This window comes from Dunckerocampus dactyliophorus, chromosome 14, assembly GCF_027744805.1.
Source record: "Dunckerocampus dactyliophorus isolate RoL2022-P2 chromosome 14, RoL_Ddac_1.1, whole genome shotgun sequence".
In the NCBI taxonomy this organism is placed as follows: Eukaryota; Metazoa; Chordata; class Actinopteri; order Syngnathiformes; family Syngnathidae; genus Dunckerocampus; species Dunckerocampus dactyliophorus.
In genome coordinates, this window is record NC_072832.1 from 3,579,776 (window position 1) to 3,598,449 (window position 18,674).

An 18,674-nucleotide genomic window follows, 5' to 3' on the forward strand; every position below is an offset into this window, starting at 1 on the left:
AGTATTACCTTGTAGGCATGGAAACAGTAAACATTCTAGACTGTGCAAAAGGCCACCATTACATTTGTTCTTGATGACAAAAAAAAACAACCTAGAATTTTACTCAGTATAATTTAAACTTCCACCAAGGCAGACCAAAGTTAAGTGGAATTTATTGCTGATTAATCTCACCTTTAAGCATCCTGAGACAAAATGGGAAAGCACTGCTGGCTGCAACCAGCAGAGGTGCTCTTGCTTCAGTCGCAACGAGTTTGCCATCTGTTGGTCTCCACACAAGGGAGCCGACCAATAACAGCGGTTGGCTAAAGTCATCGCCAAAGCTTAGCAAACCCTGCACATGGGAGGCAGTGAGGGGCTGTGGCCAGCGACACTGGTGAATGACACGCTCACATCCAGAGCAAATTACGAGTCTACTACAGTTTTGGCTGCCTGTCAGATTTGGAGCAAATTTGGGGGTATCAAATTAGTTCAGAGGAGAAAGAGAGGCTGGTGTTGATCGAGTACTCTTGCTAGTAGCACAGATAAACTTACATCAATGTCGGTGTAAATGAATGTGAACTTACCTGTTAAGTTTACTCGGGCATCAACAAGGTCCCAGGCCACTGCTTTTTTGTTTATTGCTCTATGTTTTTTAGAAATGTCAAATATCTCCAGGAACTCTGACACAGCAACATTTTTTCATGTTTACCTGCGACAGAGTATTGAATAGCATGCTGGGATCGCGTCGCAAGCCAGCGTGTGGTCGATGACATGGACCAGCACAAAATTTAACATGCACGAATTTCACGTGTTGCTTGGCTGGACGGAGACTCGCGATAATCGCCCTGTCGTGCAGGTTTCATTGAAAATGAATGGACTACAGGTGACATCACCTCCCGTGTGTGGAGCCCATAAAGCAGTGGTATCCAAAGTGCAACCCTGCGGGCCATTGCTGGCCTGCAGCTCATTTTTTTTATTGGCCTGTGGCTCAGGTAAAGAATCTAAAAGTGGCCCCCACATTCTTCAATAATCCTGGATGCGGAAGTTTGAACACCACTGGTCTAAAGAAAATGTAATTTATCAATTGTAAAAATGATTCTTCTTGTTATAAAGACAGCTACGTGAAATAACACACATTCTATGATCTGTGAACCAGGAAGTAGGCGTGTCTGTGCGCATACCTCTGGTGGATGAAAGAATTGAGGCAGGTGAAGATGAGCAAAGGCACCATGGCACACAGCGTCATCACGTTGTTGAATTTGGACTCCAAGATGTTACGTGTGTCCCTGCCATCCACCGTCTGATTGACGGTCTGATTGGAGGAGGGCTCAGCGGGTGGGTCCTTCAGCCTGCTGGTGAAGTACTGTGGGGGAAACCACCATTACTGTTACTGTCATTTGTTATATTATATTACAATATTACTGTCTTCGAATTGCAGTGTGTTACACTACTTCTCCTACTACTTTGAATTTACTTTCCCAGAAACATCTGCAGAATTGCAAAGCAACTTTAACACATAGATGGCTTTAAAAGGCAATCACGCTAAATGACATTATAATCCTTTATTGATAAATAAATGCTACTATAAACAGTGGTGCAACTATAATGACTGACATCTAGATGCACATCTCCTCTGCAGCAGTATTCTGCAATTATATATGCTGTATATAAATTAAAAACTTGTAAATAATCAGCCTTTTACAATATAATAAAAAATTAATAGTAATAAAAATGTTAAAAAAATGAAAAAAAAAAAATAGAAATTACAATTTACAATGTTATTTATTTATTAAATAATATAATAATCGGGGGAAGAAAATAAGTAATTAATGTTATTAAATGAAATCGATCAAGGAGATTCAGTCGATTGCTTACAGCTAATGGAAACACAAGCCAGACTGACTGTTCCAAAGCTCTACCACAGTAAACCAAAATGCTACATTGCACCATTTGGTTGGCAGAAAAACTCTTGCACTCCTCCGTGAGTGTGCACGCCAGGTCGTGAACTGCATTAACTGATAACAAACCTGACATTCCACCATTTAACTAGTTAACCCCTCTAAGCTCAGCGGGGATGGCGGAGGAACCTGGCGGACATGCCCCTGCAGGATGAAGCCACAGGCCAGCACTCTGCGAGTGAAACCAGGTGGATTTGGGAGGAACCGCAAACAAACTTCTCTTCTTCTAAAGTAGGTCCCAACCTTTCTGAACGACGGGAGGCTCCCGCTATCGCTTCCATCTGTGTGGTTTCGGGGATTAACGCTCACATTTGTCCTGAAAGGATGTTTGACTCACCATGGTGGCCGTCATGAAGAAGTTCCACGGCAGGAGGGTTCCCAAGCCCAGGATGAAAAAAATGATCCACACGGCATTGTATCTGGGAAAGTTCACATGGAGACGCAAATAAAGTCATTCAGTTAATGTCAACAAACAATTTGTAATTAGCTGGGGGTCTTCCAACAAGGCCGGAAACAACGTCTTGATGCTAATAGTTGAGATACTTTATTTTTAGGAGGTTGGCTTACTTGTCTCTGGGTGAGCTGATGGCGGTCATGCTTCTCTCTGGCTTGTGTATGCAGTCTAGTCAGGGTTTTTTTTTTTTTTTTTAATCAGGGAGGCACCAGGTCTGAAAAACGAAGATAAGAAACACACAAAAATATATTTTACCAACAGCTGCTGCATGCGTCGGCTTGAAAATGTACCTGTACATAAGTGAACAAGATAATTAGCATACTGGCAGAAATAAGAAAAAGTAAAAATAAAAGTTCAATTGAACCTGTCTGGGTTGTGGTGACACGATCAAAAATGAGTAAAACATTGACACACAGTCAAGTAAATACTGCAGGTGTTAAACTACTGATTGCAGACGCATAAATAAAGCACCCATGTAAAATTCACCCACACATAAAAGGTTTAAGAGGCTAACACTTACTTGTTGAGGTTTTCTTGCTTTCACACCAAAGCGCAAGCATGGTGTGATGCACCCTGAGATTGAAAGGTAGGTAGGTAGGACACGCTACTGTCAGTGCTTTTTTTTTTTTTGGACCAGCCCCCTTCTTCCTTCCATAAAGGCTTCTTTATGTTATAGCCCAGGTTCCCAAAGTGGGATACGTGTACCCCCAGGGGTACGGCAATTGTAATCAGGGGTACGTGAATAAAAATGAAAAACAATTACCGCTAAACACTAACAATTACGAGTGTGCCTGAATGCCTAACGGCGTGAGGAGAACGGATGTTGTTCATTGCTCTGTGTGCATCATATCAACAAACAAGTTTGATGATTATTTTGTGCATTAAGAGTGTTTAATCTTGAAGATTTCATTTATATTGGTGTTCCAATTGTTGTTGGCCTTAGTGTGAAGAATTATTTCAAGGACATTTCCTGTGCATATTTTCTCTTGACTGTACCGCTCTCTGTGCCATCCGTCTCTCCCTGCTACATCTCTTTTCAATTTCTCCCTCCATTAAGCAGCGCATTTCACAATCGCGCGACACCTCATTACATTCAAGGTGCCCCCTGCGCACATCTATCACCATTCCTCACATCTTCTCCGCTGGATGCAATGGAATGAAACTATGTGACACCTTCATACACAAATACAATAGGAAAACTCCTAACATGGGCAAGGCACCAAGCACATATAATGAGCAAAGTAAATAATGTGAAATTTATTAACTGGGTGGCCTCATGTTGTTAGAGCATGAGAGGTTTGTTTTTAATGGATCTACTGGAACGAGCTCCTTAAATAACAGAGAACCTTTGCACTTTGATTAATCTGGAGAACAGAATACATTTTTAGCACACAGTCACACTGGTTCATCGTACGTACCATGCCCAAGCACGTTTACATTCATCATCATGTCATGATATGAAACGCTCTAACTGCACCTTCCCTGGATTATTTAGCTTTGTCGACTCTACAGGTTATTTCTATTATACAACAAGGGCATTGGGGATAAACTGAATTAATTTATGACAAAGATGTAATATTAGAGAATACATGTGTAATTGTGTCAAAATCCCCACACAAGCGGCTTTATTTTGTAATACTGTGTGTTTATTCCTGTTTTATTACTTTAGTGTGGCCCTTGTATAATCATGCAAGTTACCAATAAAAGCCGACAGGACGCTTGCATCAATTAGCGTGGCACCTCAGTTAGCGTACGCCGCGGTTAGCGTATTTTTCGGTTTATGTCGAACATTTTTGATTTGTTTCATGTACATCTCCCGGTTTGCCGTGCAATATGGTGCGCGTCTTGTCGTGTCATTAATACACGCCGTGAGTCAAACTGTGTCATCACATATTTTTATCACAAAACGTCCCCGTTAGCAGCCTAGCATGGAAACCAGAACCGGAAGTCATTTTCCCCCAGTTCCGTCACCAGTCTATGACATCATCAACAATCGACACTGTAGATCTTTGCTAACTGACACAGGTACGGCAAGTCTCTGCTCTTCTTCTGGATCACGGCTGCAAAGTAACCCACAACGGAACAAAGTACAGTTGCAAGTGACAGCATGTTGATAAAAAAGGCAAGAAACACTATTGAATTCAATAAATAACTCATAGCAAAACACAAACATAACAAATAACCAAGCAATTTCTCTCGTGGATCAATAATTTGTTTAAGTCTAAGTCTAAAGGTGGTGTCCTTGTGGCTCCCGCTGCCTAATAGTCTTTGTCAACAGTCCGGGCAAAAGTGAAGTTAAATGTTCATTTATCACTTTCATTCATATGTAATTACACTAGGTCCCCAACTTACAAACACAATTGGTTCCAGACGACCGTTCTTATGTCGAACTGTTCTTAAGTAGGCGAAAAGGTAATATTACCAATTATATAGGTACTACATGTACTGTATACATATACAGTATATGTGTATGTATGTAAATATGAGTTTGGATGCAGTAGTAATATTAAACATGGATAATGAATGAAACAAACAATAATAAAAATGATATAATAATACGTAATGATAAATGTTATTTACCTTTGAAGAGGAGTGGTCGAGCATACGTCGTTGTGGTGGAGGAGGAGTTATTGAAAAAAAGGACAAATCGCCGTCATCGTTAGACTCTTCTAAAAGAGGTAGTGTTCTGTGGGTGGTGTAGAATTAAGCAGGCCTATTAACTCTTCATAAACCTTAATCACACGCTCTGTCCGGGTTGTATTATACAGCTACAATTTAGCTTTCCATTTAGCTTTATCTCCCCAGAGTCAAACTCTTCCTCTGTTGGTCCCATTAGCTCTAACGCTTCCTATGTTGGTCCCATTAGCAGTGTCACAGTGCCCTCTACTGGTCAAGCATGTACAGTAGCAGTATAAATACTGATTGAGCGACTACAAGGCAAAATAAAATAAAATATAAACCAGTCGGCTTGTGTTCATATCCGCGAATGTTCGCTAGTCGGATGTTCGTAAGTTGGGGACCTAGTGTATATATGCCCTTTTGAATTGTTTTCTGCATGTAACGCGATAATTGTAAAACTATAAAACTAGATATGTTAACGGTGTCTGGAACGGATTAATTGGATTTACATTATTTTTGACAAAGAAAAATGTAATCGGGTAGAGTACGTTTCGTTTTGAATCGGACCTTCTGGGATGGATTAATGTCACAAACCGAGGTTCCACTGCATACGACATTTATTTATTTTGTGTGCTCGTGCTTGAGCAAGCATAACAAGCATGGACATATGACTAATTTTCCTTGATTAACTACGGGAAAAAATCACAACCAATCAATTGATATGATTGTTGTATGTATTTTTTGTAATAGAACGAAAGACTCTCTCTAAATATTACTGTCATGTTGTTCTTCATTAAAACGCATACGAGTTACGACTAGAACAACAGCAACTCGAGTAGAGCACACCCATTTCGATTCATCAATCAACAAATTTTTAATGATCAGTTGATCAAATTCCTGATTGGACGCTGACAGCGCATGATAACAAGCAACTTAAGTGTTTTCTGAAGTGATTATACAGAGACCAAAATGTATTATCTGCTTATTGCTTTCAGAGTATTATCCATCAAAATGAAAACACACACAGTCGCTGCTCACCAACGACACGTGACATGTGGTCATGTGTAAGCTCTCAGCAAGGACAGAGAGCGCTCTATATGAAGAGACAGAGCACCATATAGACCATTTGACAACATGCATTAGACTACAGTGCACAGACTGAGAGGAGTCCCACCAGCATGTGATATGGGCCCCCCGGACGTTTAATGTCTGCAAGATTGTTGCTTAGCCTCGCCTACACCCAAGTGTGTGGTTCTTGGGTCTGCTATTGTGTGCCGGTCTTTAAGTGGCACAAAAGCAGCAGCAATAACTTTTGTTGTCGGTGAACAGCTTCAAAACACTGCTGAGAATCTTGCTAACTATCCCTCTTTTTAGGCAAACGTGTCATTAACTACAAGCCAGCTGGCATCATCCGCCTGCTGTTGAAATGCAACACACACACTTGGTAGTCTGCAGAGTTGGCATCAGAGTGACACTTTTAAGTGGTTTGGCGGCTCAGCAAGGTCCAACCTGGACAATTAACACTCAAACGGGAAAATACACACATTGCACAACTGCGCTATCTATATACTACAGCGATAGGACGGTGATATCTCACACCAAGTTACAACTTCTTGGAGAGGAACAGGGATACATCTGTTAGTTCTCCTACAAAGAACAGTTTACACCAGTCTAAAATAGAAGAACTATTACCAAAAGGTCACCACGATATAGACCACATGCAGTAATGACATTTATAATCACCCGACTAAAAGGTCAGGTGATCAGTCAGTCAGCGCGCTAGTATTTTTATAACTGCTTGTAGGTTTTGAATTTTTATATCTCAACACATTTCGTATTCCATGTAACTTTATTAAGCTCTAAGCAGGATGTTGTCTGTACCCTCACAGCAAGGTATCAACATTTGATCAGTTTCTCTTTTCTCTTTGAAAAGTAAGACTTTCATCAGAAAAAAGTTAGTTTCTACCTTTTTCTGTTCTTTAGTAGTCAGCAGTAGAACATATGTAAGTTTCAGTAAAATATCAGTTCCCGACTACAAAAGGAAGAAAAACAGCTTTTTGTGAAAAGATACATTTCAAGCATAACTTTCACTTCGACGCAATTTTTTTGCTTTTGTGACAGCTCAAATACCTAAACAACTATACCACAACATTAACAACACAAACAAAGTGTTGTTTTATATCAAAATAACAACTTATTTACAAATATAACACCATGAACTATTTACAATTTTCCCCATTTGGAACTAAACTGTGTGCGTACCGCATGCGCGCGCGTGTGTGGGCATGCGTTAAAATTAACCTTCCACTTCCTCATTTCTGCCAAGTGTGTATTTACATGCAAAAGATCCATGCCGAGCTCTTATCAAATGCACTTCTGCCACCTTGCGTCCGTTTTTATGGCTTAAAACTGCAGTGACAGTGACTTCTATTACTATTAAATGAGTTAATAAGGCAAATGGAAATGCATTCGTGACTACGTCTTCCTTAACCACAAGCACGGGCATTACAGTTTTTTGAGGATTTTGGAGCAATGTGTGCAGAGGCTGACATGCCATTAGAAAAGTTTGCCAAGCTAAATAAAATTGGCCAACGATGTACGGTGTTCCTTCGCTCTGTCGCGGTTCACCTTTCGCAGATTCACTGTTTCGCAGATTTTTTTTAGTGCTTCTTTTTTTTTTTCTTTATTACAGCGTTTGAACGCTATTACAGTCCAAGCCTGGCCCTTTAAGAATTTAAGAATTGCATTGTGGGAAGTTGGGTGTCTCTCTCTTCCCTCTCTCGTCTGTCTGCACCGCTCATTGTTTTCTGCGTCCTGATTGGCTGTAGACCATTGTCAATCAATCTCCTTCATGCCGCCCTGACGTGTCTCCTGTGTCATCACTAGCGTGTTTGCTTGCCAACTTGTAAATGAATTTTCAGTTTGAAGGAGGACTGCAACAGGAGGAGTACTGCGGTGATGTTTTAACAAGGATACAAAAAAGCTACAGTGAAGCGGAACAGAGCCAGGACAAGGAGGAGTGACACACGCTTGAGTGACTTCATAATTTCTTGTGTCCGACCTGTAGGTTGCTCATTAAAATTCATTGAACTTTTTTGAGTGTTTAAACAAGAGAGAAATGTGAGAAAACGTTATTGCCTGTCTGAGAAAAGTGTATAAAGTGTGTGGTGAGGGGTTTTACAGCCTTTAAACATATACAATAACTGTAAGAAAAATTAAGTTAGCTACTTAGCGGATTTGACTTATTGTGAGCTTTTTTGAGAACCTATCCCCCACGTTAAACGAGGGAACACTGTATTGTATCAATAAATGTAAAGATTTTTGCATTTAATTAACGGACATTTTATCTTCTGTCACAAAATTACGCTATATGTACACTCATGTACACTCTATGCTGGTAAAATAAATGCAAAAGGTACAAAAAACCCTGAAATTAAAAAAATGTAAAGGAAAAAACGGACACACTGCAAGTCTGTTTACCTTATTGATCACAGCAGCAAAATAATGCATGATAGAGCCAAAGAACATTCCAAATGCCAGCATGTTGATAAAGAAGGTGAGAAACCCTACTGAATTTGAGAAATAACTCATAGCAAATCACAGGTGTGGTGTCCGTGTGGTTATCTGCTCACCGTTGCCTCATAGCCATCTTTGTCAACAATCAAGTCTTCAAGAAAGGTACAAAATTAAGTTAAATGTTCAGTTATCCCTTCCATTCATCATTTATTTGCATTTCAATTTGTTTTCTGCATATAAAGCTGTAACGCCCTGTTTTGTGTTAACATTTTTGCATGTCCAGACAGATTAATTGGGTTATGGGAAAAATGTGTTCGGTTAGAGTACATTCCAATTTGAGTCTGACCTTCGGGAACAGATTATTGACGCTAACCAGTGAAAATGTATCTTCTTTTGTTGCAACTTCTTTCCCAAGACACACGGGCACCTGGTGGAAGCTGGTTTCTTTTCTGATGTTTCGTAATGTAATTAATTTGCATGTGATGAGATATAAGAGTGGGAGTCGGACCGCTTTACAAAGATAATAAAACTGCTCAAGTTCTGTGCCATTATTTCAAGCATTGTCTTTCTTAGTTAAGAAAGATTTTCTTTCAGCACTGTCTCATCACAGGCCAAATGTAGATGAACATTGTTGAAATAATAGAAAAAATGCACAACCTTAAGCTCAGAACTAAACTTCTTTAAACTTAAAATGCTGTTAATACTGTTAAGCAAAGGCTTAACAGTAACATGATCTTATATTCAGCTTGTTCCTAATATCCGACTGAGAGAGAAATCACATCAGTTCCGTTGCATGTTGATCCAGATTACTAATTCACGGTGCGCGGTTTTCCCCTGATCATCTTTTGCCTTTTAGCATTTGCCCTCACTCAGAGGGCAGAAGGTGAGAATGCAAAAATGTTGGGATTGGAAAATACAGAACACAGCGCTTGAGTGCACCTCATGATACAGCTCCACCGAGGACGTTTATCAGTGTCATGTGTGCTCATACACTAATCATTTAGCAGTGTCTATTTGGTCCATTTAACGGTCTGAAATGCTTCTATTTCTACTTTCCATCACATTCACGCTTTGGGTTTGATGGGAGACTCCAGATTTGGAAGTCATTCCTTCAAGCAACTTTTCTGGCCCTTTCATGGTATATGGAATGTTTATTTGTTTCAGATGTGCGCAACAAGTTACATGCAGGAACATCACATGGTTACATTTGCACAATTCAACATGTCTGAAAAGGAGTAGAAAGAGGCAGAGCTTATATTTAATCTTACCCCTTCCCCATGCCTATTATTGATCATTCATTCACACCAGAACTTTTACTTGTTGACACTATGAGCACAGGAGTATTGTGTTTTTTTCTTTGGCTTTTTGAAAACAACACCACACAAGGGTACCGCTGTTGTCAAATAGGAACATCAGAAGAGTGATGATGACCATAGATTCATAGATTTCACCACACTGCACTATAGAATGTCTCCGACCTTAGTGCTCATTAATCACAGTTGATGCACTACACTGCTGAAGCACATGCACATGTTAAAAAATCCGAACTATCCCATTTAAGTGGAAGTGGTGAAAGCACCACTATTCACCATTGATGAGTGATAATTATTAATCACCTCATCTGTCACACACTAATTTCCAAAGTTACCTTGACTAAGTATTTCCTGGGAAACAGTAAAAAATTCTGCTGCTGCTGCTGTCTTATCAGCTGTTCCCCCGGAAAACAAAGCCACCATTCTGACCCCTTCTTCTTCCTCTACTGGCGTCAGGGTCAGCAGAATTACAAATAGCATGGACACGTGTAACACGGCGCTCAGCCAGGAAACGCTCACTGCTCTCCTCTCTTGACGCGCGGTGTCCATTTTTTTTTTTTAAACGGCTCTAATATCACACCTACATGATGACCTTTCACACACACACACGGAGTGAAAGCTACCAAGATAACAGCTAATCTAATTTCATTACTTGGTAAAACGAGGGGCTGATAAGATTCTTTATGATTTTATGAGGCACTTCCTTCCTCCGACTCCGACTCATGTCTGTATTGAGTAATCACTCAAAGCTTTGCAACTGTTTGGGTCCTGTGACGCACTACTTTCCCACGTGGTAAGACCACCAAATAAATTACATTAAACCTTGCAGACACACTCACACACATATTCTTACACCGTTCCGGTGTGACTCAGCCAAAATGTACTCACAAAGAAAAATGGCCACAAAATCAAAGACGTCAACAACGGCTGTGTCAAACAAAAATATAAAGAAGAGGACGCACTCACACAAATGCACAAACACATGCTTGCCCGCAGGAAATTGAACCCTCTCCTGTCCTTGTGGGGCTTTCTTAATTTGTAATCTTACAGGGAAATATTTGATAAGCATCCATTCATTTGGTCTTGTGACTGATTCATGACCACACATGACCCCTCAAATCAACATATCCAATTGCGTTTTACTTTCTTTGACAGTGAATAACTTCTTTTATCCTCTTTCATCCATCTTCGTGACCCCCAGTCAACCCCATGGCCTTTAATTTTAGTTTTATTTTACAGTGATTCAGTTCCCTTTACACTTGTATGACAGTTAAGAACGTTAAAATCACACTTTAACATTAGCCTGTACAGTTCATAAACGTTTTATGATGGCAACAGTTTGGGTTTGAGTCACTCACTAGCTCATTCATTTCATTTTTCGGAAATGCAAAACTACCACCACATAATAAATATATTAATAGTAGTGTTATTATTTTTGCAAAGGTATGATTTCGAGATACTATTGAGTCGCTGCCACGGATTGTATTTGTATTTGTATTTGTACTTTATTTATCCCACAGCGGGGAAATTCACTTGTTACAGCAGCAAGCAAGATACGCAAGTAAAGAGTACAGTGTAAAGAATACATATTGACTACATTGGTCCCAGTGGGGCTTTCTGCATTTTGAACTGATTTGTTAGTCGATCCAAAAATATCCATGCTTGGTTAATAGGGGACTGTAAATTGTCCAGAGGCGTGAATGCGAGTGTGAACGGTTGTCTATATGTGCGCTGCCACGGATTGTATTTGTATTTGTATTTGTATTTGTACTTTATTTATCCCACAGCGGGGAAATTCACTTGTTACAGCAGCAAGCAAGATACGCAAGTAAAGAGTACAGTGTAAAGAATACATATTGACGACACTGGTCCCAGTGGGGCTTTCTGCATTTTGAACTGATTTGTTAGTCGATCCAAAAATATCCATGCTTGGTTAATAGGGGACTGTAAATTGTCCAGAGGCGTGAATGCGAGTGTGAACGGTTGTCTATATGTGCCCTGAGATGGGCTGGCAACCAGTCCAGGGTGTACCCCGCCTCTAGCCCGAAGACAGGATAGGCTCCAGCAAACCTGTGACCCTAGTGAGGACAAGCTGAAAATGAATGGATGGAGTATACACCAGTAGCGGGCCAAGTACAGCCTGGGGCCATTCACTGCTCGCAGTACAATAACGTGTAAGAACACAATGAAAGACTTTAAGCCCACATTATTAGCTTATGAAGAGACCACCACCCAATTATCCATGAATTTTCAAATTTACTGTTACAGAAAAAAAGAAGGTATTTCTTAATTTAAGATGTCAAAATCTAGTCATTAAAAACCTGAAGTATTAGTATAAGTATTGCAAGCTGTTAAAATGTTATTGGTTGTCATATAAATAACCGTAACATTATTACTTTTAAACATATTTTTAAAAGATTTCTATGTTTTCTTATTTTTATGACTGCGTTCTAATGAAGTTTTTACTCAACAATAATAATAATATCTTTTTGAAGGAATCATTTCAACATAGCTCGCTTACTCATTAAGTGTACTTGCCCCTGAACGGTCCTGTGAAGCTTTCTACATTTGTCACTTTTGCGGCTTTACGGTGAAAAGGAGTTGCACCAAGAGTTCAGTAAAGATCTTCGCCATAGTCATCGCTGTCATCGCTCAAAGATGACAACCAAAGACCGCGTGTTAGTAGTAGTGGTTAGCTAGTAAAAAGGTCGAGCTCTTTATTGACGTCGACAGTGACCACGCTGCCGCTTGGCGCTAAATTTAATTCGCCGTAAACAAAGGAGGGATGTTGGCTGGCTGGCGGGGGCACCCAAACGCCGGTCGGTGGGTTTCATTTCATTTCTACCCCTTCTTGTCCTTTGGCGACACTGACAAGACGTCATTGTGAGGTCAGCTTGATCGTAGCAGCTGCACACGTGCCGAATTGTCATTTATTCCGACGACTAATTTATGAGTTCAACTGTGAGATTGTTTCGACGGAGAGGGAGTTCCGGCTTTAGCTATTACTTCCACAACTTGTGTCCTATCCATATCACAAATGTTCGTTTGTTTAATATGATTTTATAGCAGGGTCCTTACCTTCTCATCGGAGCGCATGGAGTCGTGTGTTGTCAGATTCCGTTTGTGTCTCCAAACTGCAAATGGTGCTTTCAGTGACTCCTTGGAAAAAGTAGCACTCTCACCCTCTCTCTTTCGCCAAAGGCAGAAAGTGTCCGGAAAATTTGAAATAAAACACAGTATGTTTCAGCAACAGTTACACACTATGTTTTGGTGTGTTGTTTTAGCGCAAACATACTAGTATTACCAAACTGTGAATGATTTCAAGTAAATATATGCATAATTTAGAAATTTACGATGGCCAAGAAGCAGTAAATGTACCACCAAGTATTTCTTGGAGGAGGTTTGGATAAATGTGGACATTTGAGTGGATTATCTCGTATTTACTATCCTATCTATTGCGACATACAGATAAATATTAACTGGGACAAGCACTAAATGAACAGGCTTAACAAAGACCACTTTCCATCCCTGTTTTCCATGACTGAGACGTAAATAAAGAATATAAATTCCCTATATCAGGAAAGCCAATGAAAAAAAATCACTTTCTATTCAGGAGAGAGTACAGCTGTTGCCTGGCTTGACAATAGGACTTCTATATTTAATTAAGTGTGTAATTCCTGTTGCAATTCAGAGTATTGCTGTCCTATATGTCAGGGTTAAACCCACGAGTAGATTCCTAAAAAACACAGTAGCAGTCACAACAGTCTTTTTACATGCAATTTTTGACTAGCGCAACCATAAAATTGTGTATTTTGTATAAAAAAAATTGTAAAATTTTTAATAAAATTTTTTTTGTATTAAAAATTTTTTTAATACAATTTTTAATACATTGTATTTAAAAAACTCTCCTCAACAGTGAAGTTGGGTACTTGGTTTTTTTGAAAACGTGTCCCCCTGAAGAATTTAGATGCTATTTATTTTATACACTCATATAAAACTCATACACTCATATAAAACACATAAAATAGTTGTACAATGTTCGAAGACATTGTGTGTGAATGGCCAAGGCTAATGAGGTTGGGGAAAAACAAACAAGCAAAAAAAGAAATAAAAGGAATACCAATTATATGTGACATATAAGAGTATTCAAGACTGTGACATCATGAAATACAAAATATGTATGATGTATGTTAAATGTTATTGGTTAAATGTATGTTAAATGTTACTGGTAGCCTTCATGTCTGGATTGTGATGAATGATTTGATGTTGGAATTGTTAGAATCGGTTGAAAAATGTTGTACTTGAGTAATTAAGATCAAAGGAATATCCTTTAGTTAATTAGTTTCCTGGAAAAACTTGAATTTTGGGAAAAATTTAAAATTTTTAAATGTGAAAAATAGATATCCTTAATTGTGCTGAATGATTTGATGTTGGGATTGGTTTAAAAAACAAAGTAGTGGAGTAATTAAGATCAAAGGAAATTACAGTAATTAAGATCAAAGGAAAAGTGGGAATGTCAGGAAAAGTTGGAAATTTTGGAAAGTTAGTTCAAAGCCCTGGATGTTTGCAATGTTTTCATGGTGGAATGGTTTGAATCAGTTGAGAAATGTGTGAATGGTGGAAGTTTGAAAAATGGCCCATTCATTTTCAATGGGAAAAAAATCTGTGGAATTTGGGGACTTTTGGGAAATCTGAGAATTTCTTGAAAAAAACTGAAATGGTTCCATAGGATTCCTGAACGAGCTGAGCGATTTGATGCGTGAATGGTGTGAATCGGTTGAAAAATGAAGGAGGGAGGAGGAGTTAGCGGACACAAAAACGGCGGAATAAATAAAAAAATTGTGGAGAAACTTAATATGGGCTGGACGATGCAAAAAATGCGAATTGCCATTTCATGCATACACACCATGTTCAAGACCATGTGCTTGCTTGCTAGAAATCTTTTTTTTTAATTAAAATCATTATTATTAGACTCCTCATTGTCCTGTTCTGCTCATCTATCAATCTAAAGAAACCCTCAATGGTTTGTCATGGGTGTTCTCAGGAGAGCCGATTGGGGACTTTCTTGATGGAAATGAATAAAAAGTCATAAAATCACCTATCAAGTGAAAGAACAAATCAAACGAAAAGTCCAGTAATTAATGTGCTCGCTTCTCCCGCGAGCCAGCTCAGTGGAAAAACCAGGGCAGCGGAGTCAGTTCGCCCTGACCAGTGAGGCTCACTACGGGGGCTGGGAGAGTGAGTAGGAAGTGTCAGCTGTCATGCCAATGACAGTGCATCTGTCTGAGTCCTTGAGTGAAATGGCAGTTTGTTTGTTTTTCCCGATTTTTGTGTGGCCCTTTTGTAAATTCACTTTCGATTAAGAAAAGCCAACTAGTGCCCATCTATACAAACCTAACCCTTAAAAAAAATAAAAATAAAGTGGCACTGTTTATGTTGGTGTGGGAAAATGGGAGTAACCTTGTGAGTCACATAAGGTCTGCACAGCTCACTGTCATGCTTGTGAAATGCAGACACCACATGCATTCAGACAGAAGGTCATACAGACTGTTGACATTTAACCAAGGACACCTACACAGTAAGCAATTAAGAGTTTTTGTGACTGTAAAAAAACAAATTCTTATGTCCCGTTTTTGGACTTTTTAAGACTAAAATGTGGAGTAAACAGTTCACGAATCTCCCTTTCGAGTGTCTGCGAGAAGTGACACTAGTGTACGATTGTATCATAGGCGTCGGTTTGTGGTCAGTTTCGTGCCCCCTCACGTGCGTCTGTGCCGCCTCTGCTGTTTGCTCATGAAGTGGTGGTGGGTGCACACGGCACAGACATACACACCCTGCATGGCTAAAAAAAGCCCGCTGTGGTTTCTGGACAGACACCATGTGTGACGAGAGACTGGCCGCTTCCTCGCCGAGCTGAAGCCAACAACAAGGAGAAGCTGGAAAAAGACTCTTTCACCGCTTTGTCTCCTTTTGCTGTTATGAAAGGCACATAACTACACATGATTTCCAAAGCTGAGTCCATCACTATGTGTACTGCTACACTGCATGGACAAAAGTCTTGGGACATGGGGCCTTCATACCTACTGGAAGTGAAAAGTGGTCCCCTCCTGTGGCCTACTGGTTCACCAATTTCATTGAATTTACCCTAAAGGTGTTTTAATAGGGTTCTTCCACACCAAACTACCGCAGTCATGCCTTTATGGACATTTGCTTTGTGCAATGGGAACAGAAAAGAATTTCCCAACCTGTTTTGGACACGATGGAAGCATATACTGTAAGTGTTTAAGACAGGGCTATTCAGCTAAATTGTTCAAGGGGACACATTTTCAGAAAAGTCAGGACCTGGGGGCCGAACTTCTTTGTCACAATTATTCTTATATAGACATACCTTCACGTTGTTACTTCAATGAATAAACACTATAGTCCTAAATCAATAGCTGTTTTTACTGCAAAAAAGCTAATCAAAAATGCTCTATAGCATATATTTTTATTAGCGCTTTTAGGAAATTTCCTTTAATGGCACAACTTTTTTTTGACGAGCAATTAACATGCGCATGTCCTGTTTGACCCTCGGCCCATAATGTAGTTTGAGGAAACGTCGCGGTGGAGCCTCAGGAGGGAACAAATATTGAGCAGAAAAGGAGAAAGAAAAGGGTATTGACCAAAGTTATTTGTATCTGCTGCCGTCGCTGTGTATTAACTTGTCACAGAATACCCTGACTGCCAGAGAGAAGAGAGAAGGTGGAGCACTGCCGGTATGTTTTTATTGTCATTTGTACAGTCGTACCTTAGCATACGAGTGTCCCAACTAACGAGTGTTTTTTTAGATGCGAGCCGTCTCTTGGCTAATATTTTGCTTAGAACTGTAAACTAAAATTTGGGTTACGAGCTGCTAGTTACCGACAGGCATAGCCAAGAACAGCTATTTGGGGGCTTGTGTCAATGTGACCATGGCTGAAGACGAGAATGGAGCTAATTAGCATTAGCAGCGTGCTAGTCACCACGAAAGATTTTCAACACATCAGCAAAACATACGTACATTATAGCGATCTAATTTATCTTATTTATTATATAAAACTAAAACGGGAACAAAATTTAAATTTAATTAAAAGCACAAAATGAATACAGACACAGTTTGAGGGGTATATACAGTATATATACAGTATATATATATATATATATATATAAATACAGTATATAAACCCCAATATGAGCCAGAGAGGTGCACCGTACAAATATGCACATTAGCACTCAATAAGGTCATCAAACCTTACCTCTATCCATTAGTATGCATAGTATCAGCATTGGGGACCAAATATGAGGTGAAAGAAAACAGGAAAAATACAGTATAGTAGAATAATCTATGCAGTGTAGGAAAATTCACACACACACAACTGTGGTGGATTCAAGGATTGTCGAACAAAGTGGGACGGGTCACCACTCACCGAAACACAATGAACCATCCATCCACTTTCTATGCCGCTTATCCTCACTAGGGTCGCAGGTGCTGGAGCCTATCCCAGCTGACTTCGGGCGAGAGGCGGGGTAAACCCTGGACTGGTCGCCAACCAATCGCAGGGCACATATAAACAAACAAACATTCACACCTATGGACAATTTATAGTCGCCAATGAACACAACAGGCATGTTTTTGGAATATGGGAGGAAACTGGAGTACCTGGCGAAAACCACACGCACGCACGGGGAGAACATGCAAACTCCACAAAGAGATACCCAATGGAGATTCAAACACAGATCTTCCCGATCTCCTGACTGTGTGTGGCCAACATCCCAACCACTCGGCCACCGTGCGGCCCCACAATGAAGCAAAACAACATAATTATGTAAAAACTGGGGGATTTCTCACTGTATATTATTTTTTTGTTAAAATAATTTGTTAATAAAATTTGATGTAGTTATTTACACAATTATTTTTGTAAAGTGTTTTTTTTTTTTTTAACATTGTCTGGTTCGGCCCGTGGCCCTGAGGTCGAAGACCCCTGCTCTAAATGACAAGAGCGGTCTGGTGTTTTTGAGGATCTACTGCAAAAACGTTATTCAAAGATCCCGGTGTCAATAGTGCTCAGGTTTTTTTAAGAATGTGCAGCAAAAAAAAAGTCGCTCACGGGGCATTGTCATACACATGCCAGATTTGGCCTACGGTCCACCATTTGAGTACCCCTGCTCTAAAATGTCTTTCAAAGATGAATACTGACGGGTCTTGCTGCTAGAATGCCCAGCTAATCATCTAAAGCTGGAAACAGAAAGGACCAGTTGAGTCCATGTTCTGTTTACTAGTGCTGTTGAATGCATTAATCTGTGCACCAAATCCTCCTGTTTACATTCATGCAACCAGTAAGAGAAGACGTTGTTTGTAGTTGGTTCTCTTGGATGAAGACTGTTTGGTTTTGGACTAAAGGGGAAGTTCAACAATAAAGCAACATCCCTTGAGTAAGATGTAAAGAAGTTGGATGCCTGCAAATAAACAGGTGCACATGTGGTTTTGCAAGTGATTTATGCTTCCAGAGCTACCTTTGGCCTCTCATTTGATGCATTGTTCAGCCAACATCTCCAGGTTGCTTTTAAAAGACCAACTTTAAGAGCAAACAAACACCCTCTGTGTCTAATTTGAGAATATCCTGACATGGCACAGCAATGAATGTGCTGGAAGTGGCTTTCTCACCACACACTGAGACTTAAGAGAAAGGAAAGGAATTTCAGCGGATGCCCTCTTTAACCCCTTAATGGCTTTGGAGACGAGGTCGAGTGAATTCCACCTGAGATTAGGACTTTTAAGGGATTAAGTTTCTCCCGATGGGAGGTCTGAGATAGAGG

At 39.9% G+C, this 18,674-nt stretch overlaps 1 protein-coding gene across 3 annotated transcripts in view; it reads right to left on the bottom strand.

Annotated features, from left to right (window-relative positions):
- The window catches only part of LOC129194357 (equilibrative nucleoside transporter 1-like), a 37,010-nt gene that overhangs the window by 7,269 nt on the left and 11,067 nt on the right, over nucleotides 1–18,674 (bottom strand). The window contains exons 1-4 of one of the 3 annotated variants that reach the window (XM_054799538.1): nucleotides 2,912–2,969; nucleotides 2,505–2,605; nucleotides 2,275–2,356; nucleotides 1,161–1,342 (exon numbers count right to left, since the gene is read on the bottom strand). In XM_054799538.1, coding sequence (XP_054655513.1) covers nucleotides 1,161–1,342; nucleotides 2,275–2,356; nucleotides 2,505–2,533 — 293 coding nt within the window. In that variant the 5' untranslated portion in view covers nucleotides 2,534–2,605; nucleotides 2,912–2,969. Of the gene's footprint in view, nucleotides 1–1,160; nucleotides 1,343–2,274; nucleotides 2,357–2,504; nucleotides 2,606–2,911; nucleotides 2,970–12,917; nucleotides 13,029–18,674 lie in introns of those variants that run through there. The other 2 variants (XM_054799536.1, XM_054799537.1) reach the window with 2 other exon arrangements.